General features: G+C 43.1%; 1 protein-coding gene across 1 annotated transcript in view; it reads right to left on the bottom strand.

Moving 5' to 3' along the window:
* Nucleotides 1-24,340, bottom strand: part of LOC146009086 (coiled-coil domain-containing protein 60-like) — a 168,619-nt gene that overhangs the window by 20,129 nt on the left and 124,150 nt on the right. Inside the window, exons 4-5 of the mRNA XM_083149136.1 lie at nt 7,613-7,807; nt 6,859-6,972 (exon numbers count right to left, since the gene is read on the bottom strand). Coding sequence (XP_083005262.1) covers nt 6,859-6,972; nt 7,613-7,807 — 309 coding nt within the window. The remainder of the gene's footprint in view (nt 1-6,858; nt 6,973-7,612; nt 7,808-24,340) is intronic.

Genomic DNA, 24,340 nt, shown 5'->3' with positions numbered 1-24,340 from the left:
CCCGGACACCAGTCCCCTGCACGAGGCCAGCGAATGCGAAGTAACTTCATACATACTGTGCATGCGCTGGCCCAAGCCTCCATGGGCTGCCTTTGCAGAAGCCCCTGGAGGCTTAATCGGGTTCCCGGGTCCGGCGCATGCGCAGTGTTGTCAGTGGTACTGCGCTTGTGCAGAAAAAGTTTTAGGGGCTGCCACATACTTGCGCACAGAGAGGCATCCCGGAGGGAGGTAATACCTCCTAATGGGACTGCCTTGAGTGAATGGCAGGTCGGACTTCCAATAGGAAGTCACTGCCAGTCACATTGAAGCAAGAGCAGTCTCGCAGACTGCATCTGGCTTCACTTTAGGCAGAGACAGTGGCAGATTTTACCTGGGGAGGCTGCAACCCCACAGCCCATAGGTAAAAACCGCCACTACATATAACTACAGTATAATCACCTTCAATAATCATTTTCCTAGTACTGTTGGTCTCCTTTAACAAAAACGTTGATATCCTTGACAAATACAATGCGCAGTATATTTGCTCTCTATGTTACTAGCAGACTTCTCATCTAATGAATGTTCTCAAACAATTCAACATAGAATTAATGTGATAAAATGGTTCACTAATAACATTCTGTTATAAAATGATTCTAAACTAAGTGACATGATAGGAGTATGATGAATCATTGTTCATTAGGTCTAGGAATCTAATTTAAAATTTCATCAGAGCTAGAATACTGGTGTATGAAACACATCAAGCTAAATATGACTGATCCATTCCTAATTACATGGCTGTGTGTCCAAGAACAGCTGATATAGCTAATTATCATTACCATGAGCCTATAATGGGAATATTTTATTTTAGATATAGTGAATAGAAATGAGTGTACTATTATCTAAAAATATGTCGTTTCCTGCAATGGCGGAACTTGTGAGTGGTTGGCCCAGGTGCAAAAATATAAATTGGGCTCCCCTACTCTACTCCAACCCAAGTTCACAATATGCCACTCAGCATTGGGTGGCAGCAGTGGGCGTCTTGGCCTTCAGGGGCCCCGGTAGTAGTTCTAGTCACGAGCCTGTTTTAGTGGCCGCACACGATGTTTCCCTATCGCTGCAAAAACCTAGCGACGGGGAAATGGCGTGTGCAAGGGGCCAGTTGAATACTGACTGTGCGAGATGTGACAGCGAGCAGTCAGCACTGCTCACTGTCACAGCTCACAAAAAACATTGAATATACCCCATAGACTTCTGATTGTAAAGAGCAGCTAAATGGTCACAAGGAAAACTTATCACATTTCTCAAAATCTCACTTTCACAGTTTTCCCAGCAGACACTCGATTCAGTAGGAATACATCAGAGATGTCTCAAAATATCATCATTTGAACTACTGTAGCATCACTGTGATTAGTGTACTGCATTTTCTAGGTAAAATATCATTCATGCAACAGTCATATTTGAACTAGCATCACTGTGATTAGTATACTGCATTTTCTAGGTAAATGTACAAATTTATTTTTAAAATTAGATAGTGACTTAAAATTGACTAGTGACTTGTACATAGTCTGTAACATCTCACAATTTGCTTATCTCAGTTTTATTGCTCACTTTCTCTAGTGGGAGAGGGGCTTTGGGTGCGGTCTTAATTACTGAAGTTAGAAACAGCTTTTACAGACCTACCGTACTTATTAGAGTATAGGAGGCTGACTAAGCCTTGGTTGGCTTTAGAAATTTTGTCAGAATTCAAAGTATTAAGATTCTAAGTAGGAATATACAACCGCACACTGTCGCCTAGACTTAGGCTGGACTTAAACTGGACAGAAACTGAAGGAAACTACAATCAACATAAGTGCAACTCTTAACTGCTAAAACTTTTGAATATTACTCTTTCTGCTTGCATATGCACTGTCTGTTTCGAAAATGCACAGCTGTACCTCCAATGACTTCACCTCTCCTGCTCTTCCATTGATAATTGGTGTCCCCCAACATTTTATTCTTGGCCCTCTTTTTCTCTATCTCTACATGTCCTCTCTGGGTGAGCTTATTTGCTCACTTAACTTCCACTATCACCTCTATGCTGATAATACTAAAATCTACCGATCCTTTCCTGATCTCTCTCCCTATATCCTCACTCATATCTCCAACTGTCTCTCGGCTGTCTACTCCTGGATGGCCCAGTGCTTTTTTAGACTTAAAATATTAAAGACTAAGCTGACCTCTTCCCACCCTCCTGCATAAAACCTGACAGTCTCTCAACCTAACCTGTTTAAGCTCACTTCTTCGCCTTCTGTGTCACCCCAGTCTGTTTAACCCTCCCCTTTTAGAATGTAAGCTCTCACGAGCAGGGCCCTCTCTCCTTATGTGCCTTTCTTAGAATATATAAACCTCTGCCACCCTGATAATTGCTTCAGTGTCCTGTCCCCTGGTGCAACTATCCATATTAACCATGTACTTGTCCTAAACTGTCTTGTACTGTAATTTGTTATGTGTCTTTGATTATAACTATGCTCTGTAAAGCGCTGCGGAATCTGTGTGCGCTATATAAGAAACTGTTAATAAATAAATAAATTGCCTGCAATAGGCAGGCTGGAAAAATCCCAAAGGCTTGGCTTAAAGACAAAAGCGTTGGGTACTGTGAAATATTTACTGTATCTCTTGTACCACGAAGAGCTCAACTCTGATTGTGTAAAAAAATTTTTGGCAGGATGACAAACAAAACAAAAAATAACCACACAGTGATAACGGGCCAAAAAATGCATTAAAATCCCTATTGAAACATTCTGTACTTCCTTGGTACAGGTTTGCTTAGGCTCACATTGCTATGTCTTGAAAAAGAAATAAAACATTGTGAAATCTCTAATTACACAAATGCAAAGTGAAATGAAAGTGTCTGATGAATTTATTTCGTAAACTGACATATTGGTTCTAAGAACAGAAGACTAAATTAGCCAAAATTGGGTTAAACCAGAGGCTCCCAAACCTGATCCTTAAGGCATCCCAACAATCCAGGTTTTAAATATATCTATGCTTGTACACAGGTGACTTAATCAGTACCTCAGTCAATTTGATTTTACCATCTATGCTCAGCCATAGATATACCTTAAACCTGGACCTGAAAATCACCTTATGATATCTGCAAAATAGGCATGTGCGAGTTCGGATTGTGGGAATCCAGACACCCCCCGGACACTCCCAATCTGGACTCGTGCTCTGAGCCTGTTTGGGAATTCCCGCCCAGAATTGGAGCATGTATCTCCGGACCTCGAGAGATCCCGATGTCAGATCTTGCAAGATCCGGACCCAATTAAAGGGTGGACAGCCGGGCACCATCTTCACTCCATACTAGGAGAGTGAAGAGGCAGCGTCCTCTCAGCCTTCCTGCCTGTTGTCCTGCCCGGCCATCCTGAAAATTACATAGACAGTGTTTAATGTCCAGTCCAGTGGTAGTGCTTATAGTCCAGTCCAGTAATAGTGCTTATAGTCCAGTCCAGTCCAGTGATAGTGCTTATAGTCCAGTCCAGTGATAGTGCTTAAAGTCCAATCCAGTGATAGCTCTGTATAGTCTAGTCCAGTGATAGGGCTGTATAGTCCAGTCCAGTAATAGTGCAGTCCAGGGATACTGCTTTATAGTACAGTCCAGTGGTATTGCTGTACAGTCCAGTGGTATTGCTGTATAGTCCAGTCCAGTGATAGTGCTGCATAAGTCCATTACAATGGCACTGCCGTTAAAGTCCAGTGATACTGCTACATAAGTCCAGTTCAGTGACACTCTTGCATAAGTCCAGTCCAGTTGGACTGCTGTTAAAGTCCATTGGTACTGCTGCATAAGTCCAGTAATACTGCTATTAAAGTCCAATAATACTGCTACATAAGTCCAGCCCAGTGATACCGCTGCATAAATCCAGTAATACTGCCATTAAAGTCCAGTGATACTGCTATATAAGTCCAGTGATACTGCTACATAACGCCATTCCACTGATACTGCTGCAAAAGTCCAGGCCAGAAGCACTGCCATTAAAGTCCATTGGTACTGCTGAATAAGTCCAGTAATACTGCCGTTAAAGTCCAGTGTTACTCTACATAAATCCAGTCCTGAGATACTCTACATAAGTCGAGTCCAGTGATACTGCTCAGTGGCGGAACTCCCGGAGGCAATGGAGTCATCTGCCGCCAGGTGCCAGGCTTAAAGGGGGCACTGGCTCCATTGCCTCCGATGTTCCGCTCGTTAGTGCCGCTGCCACAATTATTTTCTTCAGCGGCATGTGGGTATTTTATGCAGCACAGCACGGGCGGGCTGCTCTCCATCCCTCCCTCGTACCCTTGTGTGCAGATCTCCCTGTGCCGAACCCTTGCGTCCAGTGGTGCGGGCGGGCGCCCCCTCCCTTGTACCCTTGTGTGTAGTAGTGCGTGTGGGCGTGTGTAGCCGCGGCCCACCCCCTAGCCTTTTCTGTAGCGTGCCCCCCCCAGCTTTGTGTGTAGCGGCAGCCCCCCCTCGCCTTGCGTGTTGCGTGTAGCTGTAGCTGAAGCGGACGCTTCTCCCTGCAACCTGGATGCTGGCTGGGGTGGAAGTCGGCCTGAGCCGGCTGAGCAAGCCAGCCAGTGTCACTGTCAGACAGTGACGAAGAGCTGGGATTCCGGCGGGAGACACTGCAGCAGACGGTGAGGGTGAGTCTATGAAAGCCCTCTCTCCCTGACATTCTTTCTTTCTCTCAGTCTTGTTTCTCTCTTTCTTCATAATTCTCTCTCTCTATCGCTCTATCTCTGGGGGGGGGGGGGGGCACCAACTTTTAACTTGCCTCCGGGCGCCATGCACAAACTTACGCCACTGATACTGCTATATAGTCCAGTCCAGTGATAATGCTGTATAGTCCAGTCCAGTGATACTGCTGTATATTTCAATCCAGTGATACTGCTGTATAGTCCAATCCAGTGATACTGCTGTATAGTCCAATCCAGTGATAATGCTGTATAGTCCAGTCCAGTGATACCGTTGTATTGTAAAGTCCAGTGATACTGCTGGAAAAGTCCAGTACAGTGGCACTGCCGTTAAAGTCCATTGGTACTACTGCATAAGTCCAGTGATACTGCTACATAAGTCCAGGCCAGTGTGGTCTTGTGGATTCATTCACTTTGCCAGGATACGAGGGTGGTCAGTCTATTAAAGTCAGAACACTACATTTTGGCCACCGTACTCGAACGTCAGTTTAAAGCCTATGTTGTGTCTCTGTTTCCGGTGCACACAAGACAACAGAGGTGCAAAAACCAGCTGGTCATGAGATTGTCATCTGAAGTGGAACATGAAGGGCAACAGCTCATCCTTTATTTTCTCCCACACCTGTGTCAGCGAGGAAACAACTGAGATTTCCTACAAGACCCACTGGGCAGGCAGGAACGAGTTTGGACATTTGGTCTGGACTGATGTCTGCCAACAATTACTGACATGTCTACAGTCACTGCATATGATGCTGTCACTATTGAAAAAATGGTTGAGGATTACTTTGGTGACAGCATCCAAGTAGTTATGTCACACAGTCCGTACCTGTACTAGCAAGAAAAAAAAGGCAGTTTGGAGTCTCCTGTACAAACTGGCTCTATTTTTACCTAAGTTGTCCCCCCTCCAAAAGAGTTTTGAGTGCAGCCGGGAACCTGGTCAGCGAGCGGCGTAGGAAGTTGCTTCTGCAAAATTTGGAAAAGATTATGTTCATCAAAATTAATTCTCAATTCTTCAACGAAGACCAGCGATTCCCTCCAGAGACTAAAGAGCGACCCGTAATGGTGGATTCCAGTGGGGATGAATTGATAATCTGTGAGGATGTGGATGTGCTGAAGGGGGTGAGGAATCGGAGGATGAGGATGAGGACAACATCTTGCCTCTGTAGAGCCAATTTGGACAGTGAGAGAGGATTTGCTTCTTTTTTTTGTGGGGGCACAAACAAACCAATCATTTCAGCCACAGTCGTGTGGCAGACTCTGTCGCTGAAATTATTGGTTTGTTAAAGACAGTGTGCATGTCCTATTTACACAAAAATGGTGGGTGGGAGGGCCCAATGACAATTCCTTCTTGCATCTTTTTTTTTATGGCATTATGTGCTCTTTGGGGCCTAGTTTTCCAGACTGCCATCCTGTCTGCCGCTGTAGTGTCACTCCTAGATGGGCCACGTGTTTGTGCCGCTCACTTGTGTTGCTTAGCATTGTCATCCCGCTACCTTGGTGCAACCTTTTGGCCTAAATACAACATTGTGAGGTGTGAGGTACACAGGATAGACTGGAAATAAGTGGAAATTAAAGTTAATGAGTTTAATAATAGCATAGGAGTAAAAAAAATACAAATTCTGCGAATTTAGCAATTTTTATGTTTTTAAAAAAAAAAAAAAATCAGATCCGAAACACAGAAGGGTGGTGTTTTGGAACAGATCCAGATCCAAAACACGGCCGGAGATACAGACACGAAACACTAAAAGTGGTCGGTGCACATTCCTACTGCAGTTAATGTAACCCTCATCATACTATTGTATGGTGAAGTAAATCATGTAGATATAGATGCACACTTTTAAACCTTATAATATTTCACATATCAGTAGGTTTAACACCAGTATGTGTATTTGCAGTGGCTTTGGCTTTGCTGGTCTATCAGAAAATGATGTAAGGATCGGCCATTTCTTATGGGTTAAGCTAAAGGTTGCCAGCCAGCCCCTGGTGGCGTGAATGGATTCAGTTTCTGGGGATCAGTCATTGGTAGGTTAAACTCTTATTATATAAACTTGTGGAATTGTGAGAATACAATGGTTTGGGTATGGGTCTTGGCAGATGTATGCCCATTCTCTATTTTGTGCATCATAGATGATTTATATAAAAAATCTATTAGTTGACGGAACCTACGGGTCAGCATCACGGACTTGCTTGGAAAACAGACTGTTGTGCACAGGTGTGAATGGGCGGCTTAATGCCCTCTTCCCTTTTTTCGGCTGTTCCTCCAACTCTGTGACAAAGACCCTGGGGGAGAGAAAACATTCAAGTTAGAAAAATACATAAAAAGTCAATAAAATACAATTAATCAACCATGTGCTCCACATACCTGTGCAAGGTAGAACCAACTGCAGTAATATGCATAATTGCAGAATAGCACATCTAGTACATGCTACCAGGTTTAGGGACTTTATTTTATGGTAAATGTGTATTGTCTATCCAGGTCTTGCCATCTAAAAGACTAATTTAGCAAATATCCAGAAAAAGAGTCTGTAACCTGACAATATCAGCAAAGAAGCAGACATAGTGCATTCATGAGATAATTCTTTCCCTCCAGCATCAGCACAGCAAACTTCCCAACAGCTTGCTTCCCCATCTGTTTACATAGCCCAGTGCATAAAGGTGATAAAAGCTGCATAACACATTCTGCTAAATTAGCAGTATAGTAACAAGTGGAGTTGGAGAGGTGCAAGGATCCAGATGCAATTCACAATCTGCCCGTAAATAAAGACTCTGAAGACACAACATACTGTATGAATGCATTTTTCCCTCTAGTATTTCATGGATCATTGGTGCAGTTATAGGGCACTTTTGTACTTTGGAGCCAGCATGGCTGACATTGAATACCGTTACATCAGTAAAATAAAAACACTGGGAAAGTGTTCACCTTGTCTTCATAGCAGATTCCATCATTTCTTCATCACCCCCGGAGCTATCCTCGCTGGAGTCCTGAAATGGCCGTGGTTCGGCTCTGTGCTTCTCCTGCAACAGTTTTTCCTGAGCTTTAATTTTTTTTGCCTCCTCTTCCTGATGTAGTAGATGAAAGTAATCTCTGCCTTGCTTCACACTGCTGATCAGTTTTCTGCCAATCAAATCACAATAGACAATCAGAGGCAAAAGCAGATTTTATCCTGATATTGTACACTATGCGTAGCCCCAAAGCAAAACATTGTTAACAAGAATTGACTGTGAGATAAAATGTCTGTCAGATCAGGGGCGTACAGGTGGAGCATGCTCCATCCATGCCAGCCGTCGGAAGAGGGTGTGCGCGCACGAGAAGCTTGTGCGCCACATTCCGACGGAGCTTCCTGCTGCTGTCCGCCGCCTACCTCACCGCCATTGCTGGTCCCTACTGCAGCCCCAAACCCCCCTAACCCTGCCCATCCCCCAGCCACCGAGTGGAAGAGCGTGCGTGTGAGACGCACGTGCGTCCCAGTCTGATGGAGTCCCTCTCCGCCAGTGCTCGCCAGCGGGGAATTTCTGGCGAGCGCTAACAATGAAAGAGAGGGGCTGCATCTGTAACTAGATATTTGTAGGCACTATAGCAAAAGCATGTAAGGGCCCCTATATACCAACCTATGTTGATAAATGTATATAACACATATATCTTACAAAGGGAAGATGGGACACCCACAGCGCTGGGCCCCATTGCAGCTGCACCCCCTGCAACTATGGTAGTTATTTCCTTGTGTTAGATCAGCAGACATTTTATCTGACAAGCTGAAACCATCAGATATGGTGGCAATACACTGATATATTTCACACTATATAGCCACAGTATCTACATTCCTTCACAGGGGTGAAAACATTTCCCTATTCTTCCCGTTGAAGGAACAGAGGAAATGTTGGGCAGTTGACAGCAGCAGTGGACACTGCCAGATGTGGCCGACTAATATTTCAGCTTGTCTGATAGGCCAATAGAGTTTGGTTGAAGCATTACACTTTACAATTATCTGGTGATCCATTGCTAGCGGATTGATAAATTAATTGTCGTGTGTATACCCAGCATTAACATTAGATGGAGATATGGGTTGGCTTTCTGCCAACCGTACACATTATTGTTTTTAACTGATGTATTTAAAATTTATGATTTACATATTACAAAAAAGTACCCAGTGTCTAAAGAAGGGTTAATTTATGGTATGCATCTACACAAAGCCACCTTCAATGTGAAGGTGATTTAAAAAAAATAATTTTGCCCTTCAGCTTATTAATGGGTCAACATATTCTTCACCCTTAAGCTTTGTCTATGTAAAACATCTTTTTACAGGTATTTAGACTTCTGTGTTACAGGGATAGATGGTGGTGTCTGATGAGCAGTCATGTGGACTGACTGATGAGAGGACTTGGGAAGAGTAAAGGTTCATACACATGGATAGATTTGGCAAAAGATCTGGCCGTTCCTGACGAAATGAAATGACCAATCAATCAAATTATTCCGTGTGTATGAACCTTTACTCTTCCCAAGTCCTCTCATCAGTCAGTCCACATGACTGCTCACAGGGCCGGTGCTAGGGTGTCTGGCGCCCCCCTGCAAACTGAAATTTTGCGCCCTCCCTTCCATAGCCCATACAGGGAAAACTCATGCTTCAAAAAAAGTTGCGCCTATCATTTTCGATTCACGCTGGACATCAGATCGGGAAAGTGACACAGGGAAGAACACATTCAACATCACAAGATAGTGACCTGTCACTACTTTTACTTTCCTTATCTAACGTCTGGCGTGAATTAAAACTGCACGATAGCACGCACCGCCAGAGGGAAATCCTAAAATATACCTTTAAATCCTATTTTCACCCAGGTAAGGGTGAGTTTTACCTTACTTAAGATACTGTATAAGTGAATATATTTTTAGCATCCGGGAAGCACAGGTCTTATGTACACTATAACATTTTCCTATTTTCCCATTTAAAAAAAAAAAAATAAGTGAGTGCTATGGGGGAGTTTATCAGATAGATAATTAAATAAATAAATAGACAGACAGAGATATATATCAACAGACAGACAGATCTAGATATTAGACACAGATATTGATAGATATCGACAGTCTAATATCTATCTCTGTCTGTCTGTCTAATTTCTATGTCTGAGTCTAACATAGATAGATAGATAGATAGATAGATAGATAGATAGATAGATATCAGACAGACAGGCAGATATAGATAGATATTAGACAGATAGGCAGCTAAAAATAGATATTAGACAGATAGGCAGACAGATATTAGAGAGACAGGCAGACATAGATAGATATTAGAGAGATACACACATAAAACACTCACTCAGTCAGCTCCTCTGTATGGTCCCGGGCCATCTCCATTGATCATGGCATGGCATAGCTCCACAGCACTGGGGGCATCTAGTGGCACCTGGCAGTACTGCAGTCAGCAGTAACTCCAGAGCCGTCCACAGATCACTGTCCTCTGCCTCCCCCGACCCTCACGCTTCCCGCGGCGCTGGTAAGTGCTTCATGTTGCCGGTGCCGCTGCAGTGTGACAGACAGCGGCAGCCAGCAGTAGCAGGGTGCAGAGCGGGGAGAGTGCCTCTACTGGCCAGCGCCTCCCTGGTTTGCATCCCTCGCTGAGCGGGTTCCGCCGGCCTGACTGCTCATCAGTACATACTGATGTACTGTGTTTACCCGCCATTTGTTGGTAGAGGTCTATGGTCTTCCATGCATGCAGAAAGACCATAGACCAATCTTTTGCAATGTGTACCAATCGTTTCATGTGTATACATGAATAATGATTTGGTAAAGCTGATTGACTTTCTCCCACTACCCTCCACCATCGTTAAAGATCAATCGTTCATGTGTAATCATTTGTACAATCATCCACTATTTGACACCAAATTGTCTGTCCAGAAGTTCTGAGGAAATCAGATTGACAAGATTGGATTGTTTGCTAAATCTTTCCATGTGTATGCACCTTTAGCTATGTTCTTTGGAAGTACACAATCGATACCTAGCAGCTTTGTAGCAGAGTTAAAAATGAAAGTTCATGTGTGGATTGCAATTTTTGAAATTAGATAAAAAGAAAAGGATATCTTAATTTATATGTAATAAAGACAGACCTAATAGTCCCTCATTTTCATGAATAATGAAAAAGAGCCCAAGCTCCTGTTAAAATGTCCCTGCTCCTATGGCTGGGTAACCATCACACAGCTGAATGCATTCTTCTCTTGGCTCTATTCATTTAGCAAAAGGCCACTAGTACAGTGCAGACTGGCACTCTCCTGAGTTGAGATGCCAAAGCAAAACTTAATGAGTGCATAACGGAACACCACCAGGTGGCCAGCGGCCATGTAACATGTGATACAGAAAATGTTGCAGTCATTTTGCGCATGCGTAGATACAGATTCAGTCATGCTTATTGTGGCTCCAACATGACAGGGGGGCAACTTGTTTGTCGCAGTTTGTGCGCATGCTGGCATGTGTCTTAGTCACACCCATAGCCTGTAAGATTTGATTGCATGGGAGATAGCGTATCCTGCCGTACTGATTTGCAGGTGTGACTAGGTGTGCCAGAAGTGCCTGTGCAGCCATGTTGAAGCCACAATAACCATGGCTACATCTGCATATATGGTATGTAACCAAACTCAGCCTTAAAAAGTAGTGATTTAACATATACTTCTATCTAGCTAGCTATACCCTTATAATACCACTCAGCGGTGGGCGAATAACCGGGCAATTACTTGCCATTTGAAGTGCAGAGTTATTCGGCCATACGCTGTCAGACCCCCTTCACACAGGAGAGCAAATCACTGGGTCTAAAATTTGGACCCGGTAATTTGCTCTATTACACGCGGTTTGCGGCTGTGTGAAAGAGTCAACCCAGATCATTATCTCCGGGTCTCCGTCCATGTTCATTTGCAGGGTCGGAGACCCGGAGTTTAAGATCCAGACTGAGCCTTTCACACAGAAAAAGGAACCATGTATTTTATGAAATTCCCGGGTGGAACTGCTTCATCTTGGAATTTCATTTTCTGTGTGAATGTTGATCAGTAATGCAACATACTGTATGCTTCTATTTATTATTTGACCTCAACTTGAACTTATTAAACCTAAACCTGTCCTGTATCTATTTAGGTTTTATACTTATTTTTTTAAATGAGGGAGTATTCTAGATATGTATGAATTAGAATGCGGATTTAGCTGAACATTGGAAACACTTCTATTGAGCAGATAGCATATTAACACACCAGCTGCTTAAACCTTAAGCTTATTTGCATATATTTATCCTCTTGTCATCCTATTTTTACTGAAACAATATAAACAATCCAGTCAATCCGCTCGACTTTCACCACTTTCATTTGTTAATGCCCTATCTTTCGGCTATTTCGTCACCCTAAAGTAATATCTCATATTTTTTTCCCTTTCCCCAGGTTGCTTATCTGCCATAGTAGTATCTCCAAATTCAAATGACTTTCATAGCCTTAAGGGAAAATGTATTTTGTTTGCATTCCTGTATATCTCTTATGTTGGTGGATAAAAAGTGACATAGTAAACATTTGCATACAAATGACTCCTGCAACTGTCGCGTCTTTTAGCACAATATTGTGCTTGGAAGAAAACATCGACAGTAGGGGCTGATGGAAAGTTGAATTTACGTCTGCTTGCATTGCATACAGTACAGCATGTTCCGGAAACAAGCGTAACCGCACGCGGGAGATGCAGATCCGTGCACATTTTAGTCGCTTCCCCATTTGGTACTGAGTAGATGTAACTGGAGTGTAATCAGTGTAATCTCACATAAGCAATGTTCAGCGAGAATGGTGCCATTATGGGCGTAGTAAGGGTGATTCAGCTCAGCTTGGTAAGCTGCAAAGCTCTCAACTTACCGAGCACCTGTGATGTGACGTCAGGCCCCTGGCAGACATCGGCCCGCCCGCGTACCCATGGGAACACCCAGCATTTTCATGGGGGCGCCCATGAAACACTTGGTGTTCCCACAGCGATCCTCGTCCCCGCCGCTGTCCGCCACCGGCCCAAGGTAATCAGAATGAATAGAGGAGGAGTCTTCTTCTGGGCCCCATCCTCTTTACCCGGCTTCATATTAGTGTGCACTAGTAGACTCTGGTGCGTAGCCACAATCTACAGCTGGGGAAATGGTGCAGGTGCCATTTTCCCAGAGATTTGTGCAGTGCTGGTGCAGCTGACCTGAGACTCCCTCCATCTCCATTACCTTTATCCTGCCCGCAGTACACACAGTACCAGCCACCAGGCAGGATGAATCTCCATCTCCATTACTGTGTGCAGCTCCATCTCCACCCAGGGACTCCCCATGGGACTTTAACAGCTCCTTTTGCTGGTCTCTCCTGATATCTTATAGGCCCATACACACTGGGAGACTTTCAATTCAAAAGACTTTGCCAAAATCTATGAAAGATATATCTGTCACCAAAGTAGTGCGTACATACGTATAACTATAAGTACTGTAGAACAGTTTGTGAGCACTGCAACTTGTATAAATGTATCCATAATATCTATTTTAACAGCTCTGTACAGTATTCACAGAAAGAAAGTATATGGCGCCCGAATGTTGTGTCGACAGAACCTTCAAAGTACTAAATCCAGGTACAGTACTGTGTATTTTTCCTTATTACTACAATGTTTGGTACTTGTGTATTATAGCGGCGCCCCCGATTTCCATCGCGCAATGTTTTAATCGCGTTGCATCGCATGCCATGCACCCGATGGCATGCGATGTGACGCGATTTTTGGCCCCTATACGATGAAAGATTGTATAAGCACCCTGAAGGGTGCTTTTAAGCACCGTAATGGGTGCTTACAATGTTAAATGCACCCCCACGCCACCCCCACACTATAAACGTGAACCCGAAGCGTGGCGAGCGCAGCGGTATGCGTCCTCCGACCTTTTCATACCCCCACTATCCACATCGGCATGGAGTTGAGAATAGAAAGTGTGGCGAGTGCAGCGAGCCACCGAGCCCGAAGCGTGGCGAGCGGACGCGGATACCTGTGAAGACCAGAGGGGACGCGTATAGCTGTGAAGGTGAACCTTCACAGCTATACGCGTCCCCTCTGGTCTTCACAGGTATCCGCGTCCGCTCGCCACGCTTCAGGCTCGGTGGCTCGCTGCGCTCGCCACACTTTCTATTCTCAACTCCACGCCGACGTGGATAGTGGGGGTATGAAAAGGTCCTAGGATGCGTACCGCCGCCCCTCGCAGGCTCACTGCGCTCGCCACGCTTCGGGTTGACGTTGATAGTGGGGGTGGTACACTATGAAAAATGGCATTTGGGGGCATTTCACAAGTTTACTACACATTTCAATGCATTTTGATGCATTTCAGTGCAAAATCGGGTGTGATCGCATCGCATGCGATTTGATCGTATGCAATGCGATTTTTTAGCATACGATCAGCATACGATCAAGGTCGTGGGAGCCGTGATACTCCACAAGTACCCAATTATCTTTTCATTGATATAGGCGGTATTCAATGACTTTTATCGCCAGTCACGGGGATACTGTTTTTAGATTCGCCATCAATTCGCCGGCTTTTTTGTGGCGATTCGCCATGCATGGGGATTCGCCGGGACTCGCCGAGTCACCCTATTCAACGTGGCTGAGATTCGCCGCCCCTAACGGCGAATCTCAGCCAATCCGGCGTATCCCTAAACAGCTCCATTACTGTAGTCAGTGTTTAAGAAATTGCAGTGAAATGCAAAAAAAATGCAAATTACCCTGAAAAAACGATTCCAATACAGCAGACTGCAAAAGCTGTGTAATCTCCTCAAAGGCCAAACGAAGGAGTGAGGTGGGGAGGAGATTCATGGGTAATTGAGGTGAATCATGGGTAATAACAATGCATTGTGGGAGAAAAAAAATTACCAAAAAAAATTTAATATATATTTATATAGCCTTTCTACAACCATAAAATCACACAAGGGCAGCAAATAATATTAGATTACACTTGCAGAGTTAAGTTGAACACTTAAAACCAATTATTTCAGAAGTTCATATAAAAGTTCACCATAAAAAGATGACGAGGGAAACTCGGTGAAGAACGGCGATAAGAATCAAGAAATAGATTCGCCAACTTCTCATTGAATACACTATTGGCGAATCATGGCGAATCCCGGTGAATCCCAATGAAAAATCCTATTGACAAAGCCCGGCGATTTGCAGCGAATAACATATGGCGAATTGTCCTTCATTCGCCGGTCGCCATCGGCGAATATAGCTCATTGAATAGGGTGATTCGCTTTTGGAGCTCCAAAAATCGCCGACACACACGAAAAAATCACAGATTCGCCATAAAACTTGGCGAATCTGCCTCATTGAATACCGCCCAATGTAGCAAAATAAGTGGTGTTATGAGCCATCAAAACTCAAAAATTTGTCATAATTGTGGCATTAAAAATATGTAAATAGTTACAGTATGTAAATAAATAGAAATATTTTAATATAATATACCTCTTTGGCACCTATGCTATTACCACCCTGTGATGGCGATAATGAGATTAATTACAATAGTTGTATAGTCATCTAGTCATCATTCTTACTAAAAATAGTTCCCTACAGATGGAGCGACTCTTTTCCTGGTGATTCTATCACCAACCACTAGGACCACCACCAAAGGGGGGTGCATGCAGGAGACAATTGTGCCCCCCGTTCCGTCTGAGCCCTCCGCCACCTCCTGACGCTTCCCCGCCACTCCCGGTGGCTCCCTGCACCCCCAACCCTGCCTGTCTACCTGAATCAGAGACATGCAGGGAAAGTGCTTTCTGCCGCCATGTTGACGGGGACACGCGTGTGTCTGAGGTGAGGTGGTCAAATGGAGCGCCTCTCCACCAGCTCTTGCCAGCGCATGGGTCTGGCAAGAGCTTGCGCTGAATGAGAGACGCTATATCTGTATGCTATGAGTACTTGGGGAAGCTATAGCTACAGGTAGTTAGAGAGGGCCATCACTAGCCAATGGGGTTCTTTAATAATGATTGAGGCTTTTTGCTATATGATAAATAAATCGCTAAATTAGGTGCAAATATCTTGATATTAATATAATATAATTATGAAATAGTTATCAGTCACATACAAACTATAGAGTTCTCATTTTCATACTGGTAGTTATTTTAAAACTGTTCTCCTACACAGCAATCTTTTTACATTGTTATGTTAGTTTTGGTACAACAAGGTGTCATAACCAGCTTGGGAAAGCAACACTATCAATTTCAACAGCTAGAACACTGAACATGAATCAAGTAAGTGAAGGGAAGGGAGGAGCATTTCTTAAAAAAAAATCTAAATGCAAATTACTTCAAATTTGAAACACATTCATTAACTTAATTGATTCTCAGTCAGATTCCATCACAACATAGATTTTATACAGGCTGTCAGTGGTAAGTGATGCCTGTTTAGTTAATTGTTCTGTGGAAGTATGTAAATGCTAAACTGTAATGCATATAAATTATATTCTGCAAAATATGTGTGTGGATACACATATACTGTACATACAGTAGTCGGAGTGGGCCTGTATGCAGTGGTGAAGCATACGGGAACTTTGTTTGCACTGACCCGGAAGTGGGGGTTTTTTATGGAAAGAAAAAAGTGTGCTGCAGGATGCTGCTCCCCATCCTGCCCTGCCACCGGACCCCCAGCTCTTGGACCTGCGACTGGATATTATATCATCTCTAGCAGATTTCTTCTAATCTACATGGTATTTTTATCACCAAGAAAGGTTTAAAAATGCTTTTTGGACTCTAATCCCATATTGCGAGGACATTTTTACCTTCCTATACTACGTCAATGATGGTTAACGCCATATGACAACATATGATCCTTTTAAGTATACTGAGGTCCACTAAGTACCGTATATACTCAAGTATAAGTCGACCTGAATATAAGCCGAGACACCTAATTTTACAACAAAAAACTGGGAAAACTTATTGACTCAAGTGGGACCCTCACTCGAGTATAAGCCGAGGGGGGTCTTTTTCAGCATAAAAAATGTTCTGAAAAAGTAGGCTTATACTCCAGTATATATGGTATAAGTGATTCCAGTGGGACACTAATAATAAGGTCCCCCTGATGAAGTCCCATATAGGACAAAACGCGGTGGGTCTTTGAATTTCAGTTCACACAAAGATATCAAGAACAGTTACCCGGAAGGATGTTTTATTTCATTACTATACAATATCTTGTTTTTATGCAAAATCGTATTAGTTGTGGATCATGTTTTGAATGTACTTATAAAATGATCTGCTTAAGGGAAAAAAACACAAGATATATATTCAATTGTGGAGTGGGACCCTTAGTAGAAAGTTCTCAAGTTACATATACCTCAATTGGTGTCACCAGTATTGTATAACACAAAAGTCCATATCAAAAGTTATTTCTTTATTAAAAAGTATTTTTTTTCAATAAAACTGTTCAATGACAACATTTGTTGTACAGTTGGAATAAAAGGTGCTGCATCAACTAACGCGTTTCGTCCCCTAAGGGACTTCTTCAGGGATTTAGCTAATACGGTTTGACAATCTTGACAAGGTAGACGTGAAGTTACGGATCCATGGTTGTTCTGGATAGCCAAGTATTTTACTCTTTGGGCGGTATTCAATGTGAATACCGGCGACGTGCAGTGAATCCTGTTTAGGATTCGCTGCACATTCGCCACTGCTCGCTGCGTTCCGGAGCCTCGCTGGCTCCGGTATTCAATGAGTCAGGGGCTCGCTGCCCCTGACTGGCGAATTTGAGCTCCTGCGGCGGACGCCGCAGGGAGCCTGAGGACGGTGGCAGGCAGGGAGATGGAAGTCTCCCTGCCTGCCCCAGAACATATGTGGGGGGGAGGTGGGCTCCCCGGGTGCCAGGCAGCACAGGCTGCCCCCCGGGGGTGCCAGCAAGGGACCGGGTACATTCACTACACCCGATCATAAATATGTAATGATCGGGTGAAGTGAATATATGAATATCTAATGAGCGGCTCGGCTCCGGCCCCCTGCTGGCTGGTCTGTGTAAAAAAATAATATATATATATATTTTTTTTTTTAAATTAAATATATATTCATGTGCTTACAGATAGCGATTGCTACTCGGTGAATAATGGCGAAAAAAACCTTGAAATGTATTCGCCATCTGGTCATTGAATAGGGTGATTCACCGTTTTAGTCAGAAATTCGCCTTACAGCACAAAATCACCATAAAAACCTGGCAAATCAGCCTCATTGAATACCGCCCTTTGACTTTTAATTGGACAGCAGATATACAAATAAGGTAGTTCTATGGCTGCAAAAGGTATAGATGTGAGGGGGCATGAATCCTCATCGGAGTTTCGAATAATTAGTATGCCAATTATTTCCCTTAAGAAGGGTCCCACAGGAAAACGGCTTCAACAGGCCAAAATAAAGTCACCTGCTCAAGTGGTTCAGTAGTATACTGGACAAAATTGTACAGGCATCCAATTAGTCACCAATTATCTTACATCCAGGAGGAGTGTTCTCTGGTCAGGTTCCCTTTGAGTGCCAACATCTCTGTGAGAGATGCACAAAATATCTGCTAAAAAGGACAACATCTGCATGAGAGATGGTCAAAAAAATGAGTGTCAACATCTTTGTGAGATATATGCAAAAAATCTACTAAAAATGCCATAGTCGCTCACATTTATTATATTAATTCAAATAAAAAATGTTGTGTAAATAAGTATCATATTTCCTAAATAAGGAGAAATATTGCAGGTCATTATGATGAATAAAAATGTTTTCTTGGCAATTCTCACCCCAATTCATTTGGCACTCAAAGGGTTATAAATACAGTATAGGGGATTTTTTTCTGCATATCCATGTGTTGAAAGATGAAATAAAATACTTTTCTTTGGAAGAACTTCGTTATCTCTGATCCACGGGACTGAGGACTCTTTACATATTTAACACTACCGATTAAATGTACCAATATATTTATACAAGTTAGGCACCTTACCATTACTGGGTTGTATATATATATATATATATATATATATATATATATATATATACGGCTTTGGTGCCCGGCACAGCCACCTTGGAAGTTGCTTCGCTGGGTGCCTTTAGCAGGAGAATGTATAGACGGTAGAACGCCACGGCACTCCAGACAATGAAATAGTGCAAAATCTTCTTTATTGAAGCACAGCAATGAGACACAATGAGTCTCATTGCTGTGCTTCAATAAAGAAGATTTTGCACTATTTCATTGTCTGGAGTGCCGTGGCGTTCTACCGTCTATATATATATATATATATATATATATATATATATATATATATATATATATATATATATATATAGCCTCTCCAGGGACCGGCACTCCGAAATCTCCCAAACAACTGCCGGGGTGCTCGCAGAGAAAAGAGAGTCTTGCACCGCTTGTTTGCTTTGAAAACGGGAATTAAATCCCGAAACGTCAGCACTTCAGTTCACTGTGTCTGAGTTTAATTTCGGGAGTCCGTGGGAGTGCACGCAGCACTTGTGGTTGGCTATATATATATATATATATATATATATATATATATATATATATATATATATAGTTCTCTACATAGAGAAAAAGAAGCATGGGCACTCGGAGACTGTAAATACAGGTGTAAATAGGGACCAGCTTTGTTACATAAAGGTCAGGTCAACATTTCGGAGACTGAACCCCGTCGTCAGGACATGTATAGCAGTGAATATTCAGTGTCCATGCTTCTTTTTCTCTATACAGTATAGAAGGTTTGCTACAGCCTTGCCTTCAGTGGATGGTACCGGGGCAGGATAACATATGCGGCACAGATAAGTCCTGAGTGACAATTCTCACCCTCTGTGTGTGTATATATATATATATATATATGTGTATATATATATATATATATATATATACATATATATATATACACACACACACACACACACATACACACACAAATATATGTCCATCCATATAAAAATCCAGCTCTGGGCCCCGTGGCAACTGCACTCCCTTCACCTATTGTAGCCAGTGGCGCAACTATTCAATTTGTGACACCTGCCGCAAATTCGGGCAGCGCCCCCCCCCCCCCCCCCCCCAGGGTTAACAATCCCCCTCCGTAGGGTTAACAAACCCCCCCCGTACGGCCGGAACCTCCTGCCTGCGGGTCCCGGCTTCTGCTGCTACTAAAAACAACTCTCCACCAGTAGGTTTAACAAACCCTCCAACCCTGTGTGGCCGGTACCTCCTGCCGCCGGCGCTTCCGTCAGGTCTCACGTGAGCAGGGGGTATCTGGGGTTAAATTGTTATTGAAATGTGTAAATCTTTCTGAATGTGTTAGTTTGCTGCAGTCTCAGTGGTGCGCCTTTCAATCTCTAAGAGCGGCAGTGGTCTAATATGTGAGGTGTCGGCATTTATATCATTAACGTCCACTGAGCCTAAGGGATGCCAGGGGCCACAAGAGAGGAAGAGCCGGCGTTATACTAATATTCATACAGTAGATCAACCGGTAGCGTTCTCCGACTTTAGCTTAATCCTGGCGGTGTATCTACCTTACAGCCGTGGCAACTTGCTGTATTTATTTAGTTGTAACACTCTCTCACTCCCTCTCATTCTCGGGGGTGTAGACACTTTTACCTGCTAGCCGCAGCAACCTGCCGTATATTTTCGGCATTAACAATACTAATGACATTTGAACTTTTGAGACGCTGTGAACACACAATACAGGAAATCTGGTGGTGTGTCGATATTTACTCAGTAACTCCAGCATTACGCTGCCACAACTAACTTTGGTGGGGTGTTCAGAATACTTACCTACCACATTGATCTGCCGCACACCATTACGTGTGGGTATATATAATATTTGTGATAATACTGAGCACAAAATAATACTTATCATCAACCCCGACACAGTCCACTGCCATTCACATGGGACTAGTACCCGTTATTGCAAACGGCATTTAAATGTATAAAAGTTATGACATACCGCTGACACACTCTACCAGGTACTGCAGCAGAGTTTTGAAATATAATATGAAATAGATTGTAGTGTATTGAACACATCTGCAATCTCACATTGACAAAAAGGGGTGTATTTTCCCCGGTGTCTATCTATTCACCCATCTCTCTGAGATATTGACACATAGGGGGGTGATAGGAGTGGACAGGAGGCTGCCCACATCGGATCTCCCTATATTATACTTTCAGCAATTTAGGGTCATGGGTAGGGCCGGTGCTAGGGTGTTCGGCACCCTCCTGCAAACTATAAATTTATGCCCTCTCATACTTCACAAAGGGACAGCGCATGGCCACACAATAGTCCCCCATTCCAAATGACACCACACGGTAGCATAATCTTATTCCCATTACACAGCACCAGTGCTGTAACTAGCCATTATGGTGCCCTTTGTCAATTGGTGAATGCCCCACCACTACAGTGAAAACTGGTAGAGTGCTCGCCTAGGGTGCGCTGCAAAAATTTAGTGTGGCTTTATGGGGAATGGGCGTGGCCATATAAAAGTGCCAATAACACCGTAATGCCCATAACACATAATGCTACACACGGTAATGCCTATTACACATTATTCCACCCACAGTAATTCCCATTATATATTATGCTACACATCATGATGCCCCTAACACAGTATGCAGCACACCATAATGCCCATTACACATTAATGCCATACTTAATGATGCCCCTTACACAATATGCTGCACACCATAATGACCATATGACATTATGACACACATTATTCAACATGTAATGCCCTGAGTACTTCTGCATATACCCACAGTAGTAGCGCTGCTTATACAGTATATATATATATATATATATATATATATATATATATATATTATTTCTTTTTTTACCCAATAGTGGTATGGCGCCAAAAGTGAGATTATAAATGTCCAAATACACTTTTGCAAGATCCACATACAGTGAAGTGAAGAGGAGATGTTTTTCCAATATTTATTTATTCGACTTCACAGGATTGTCAAGATAAAAACGCTTGTGGAGAATCCCTACGCGTTTCGTCTCATAGAGACTTCATCAGGGGGATATAACAGTCTTCCTTCTTTATAGAGATGTCTCTCAGATTTTTGTTATCGGGACATGGTGTTCTTTGACCCTATATTAGGAATATACCAATATCGATTGGTTGGTTAATAGTGTGCCAGTCTTATGTGGCCTATAGTGTAACAGGTCTTAGTATTCCTGTTAGCCTCCTCTGTTACAGAGTTATAAAACTTTACCTAAAACGCGGATGACAATCCTTCATCCAGTAGTAAAATATGAAAATAAATCTCCAGTGGGACTTCTAGTTGCTCCAGAGAGGCCAACAGGAATATACAGTATTATGCTTCACTGACCAATCTATCTCATACAAATTGTGATTGTAACCAAGTCTCATAATTATACAGAGACATATAACACATTCTTTACTAACATCTATTGTTATTGAACCCGGTATCAACCCCTGCCACTTCAGGAATTTTTATTCCTTTTTAGACATTGTCCTGTCTAATTGTATGTCCAATGTTTGTATTTTATACCTCACAGTTTTTAATAATTGATCAATAAAAGTTATATATTAATTTTTCCCCCTTCTTTGTGCACCGCCCAGAAGACAATCTTTTGTTTACCCTTCTAACATTGAAAGCTGGAGTGATTCAGGGAATGCAAAAGATAAACCACACCTAGTAATAAAATGTATTTTTTACTTTGCATGAAAAACAAAGTAAAATACCAGGATACACCAGGATACATACCAGGATACATAAAAAAGTTTGCATCTATCTATAATCTAAAATTATAACTTTAAGTAAAGGAGTGTGGATCAGTTGGTAACTAGCAAGTTCTTGGACAGTCATTAGGTCGACACCATTAGGTCGACATGTGTATAGGTCGACATGGAAGAAGGTCGACGTGAGTCTAGGTCAACATGGGTTAGGTTGACAGGGTCATAAGGTCGACGGGGTCTTTAGGTCAACATGGGTTATGTCGACAGTCAAAAGGTTGACATGGGGTTTTTCACAGTTTTTTTACCAGAATGTTGACACAGGCAACATGGACACAGGTTAAAGTGCACAGCATCCCCTCGCATGGCTCGCTGCACTCGCCATGCTTTGGCCTCGGCTCCTCGCTGCGCTTGGCACACTATTTTGTTCTCCCAACTCGCCCTAGTGGATGGTAGGACATGAAATACCGCCTGTCGGCACATGTCGGCTCAAAAGACAGGGAAAAACTCCACCTTTTGACTGTCGACCTAAACTATGTTTACCAAATGACCCTGTCAACCTAACTTATGTTGACATTCCTGCATGTCGACCTAAACACACGTCGACCTAAATGCATATCGACCTAATGGTGTCGACTTATGACTGTCTAAGAACTTGCTGGTGACCTAATTACCGTATCCCAATTCAACTAGGTGATGACTACTTCTGTCACCGAAATACTACAGGAGAGAGGATTAGTAACAGGAGGTGAGGAGATACAGTATATATAACAGGATGACGCATGGTACAGATAGGAGGGACGGAGATGCTGAGGTGAATTTATTTACTAGTAGCTAAACCATTGTTTGCATTATTGAGCAAAAACTATAGCTGTGTGCCCCTGATTAACATATGTAACCATTTATCATGAGAAAACAGTATCTGCGCCATAATGCTAAAATTATATATATGACCCCACTCACAATATCAATAATAATATTGCCTCCATTATCAGTAATAACAAGGATTAGTCATAATAAGAACATTTTCCTTTTAGTCTTTTAAATTAATCTCTATGACCAATAATTTCTAATACAGCGTGACCATCGCGTTAACTGCTCCTACTGTCTCACCCACAGTTTACACAGTCCACGGGCTGGGGGGACAGTAGGGGGAGCCAGTGATCACAGCATAGATGCCGTGATAATGCACACGGCACCTATCAGTTCAAGGTTGCGGGGGTGCTGGGGGCTGCCCAGGTAGCGCTAAAATGACAGAAATGGGGATTGTGACACTCAACCACACCTCCTCTGTACAAGACTACACCTTGCCACCTAGGAGCTTACAGGTCAAATGAATGGAAGATGCGATCCTTCCGTTTCCGCTGGCAAAGTGGAGAGACACGCACCGGTCATGCACATCGGAGAAAAATAACACCACGTGGCTGAAGGATAAGGTAGGTCTAGGGACAGCTATATAGCCTAACAAGCTTGAACACCCCACCACATGCAACTACATACCATTGCACTCCCGCTAGGTTCCCACCTGCCATAGGCGAATCTAGAATTATGGTAATGGGTGGTCCCAGATCTAGACATAACAGCAGGGGGGACCTTTGTGCGGCATAGCCGCGTGGTAAAAGGGGGCGTGGCCTCATGGGAAGGAGGCGTGGCATCACAAAAAGAGGTGTGGTATTACACTTTAGACCATACACAGTAATGCCCATTACACATTTTAGCAAACGCAGTAATACCCTTTACACATAAAGCCACACACCGTAATGCCAATTACACATAAGACCACACACCATAATGCCCATTACACATTGTGCCACACATCATGATGCCCATTACATACTATACAGTATAACAAACCGTAATGCCCATTACATATTTGCCACATAAGTGCTGCTTACCTACATGCTCATTGCTAGGGGGTTCTTGCTTGATGGCACCATAGTACCCATTA

Source organism: Crinia signifera, chromosome 1 (assembly GCF_055691185.1).
Source record: "Crinia signifera chromosome 1, ASM5569118v1, whole genome shotgun sequence".
NCBI classification, from domain to species: domain Eukaryota; kingdom Metazoa; phylum Chordata; class Amphibia; order Anura; family Myobatrachidae; genus Crinia; species Crinia signifera.
The sequence above is the reverse complement of the archived record's forward strand: the minus strand, read 5'-3'. Positions and strand labels throughout refer to the sequence as shown.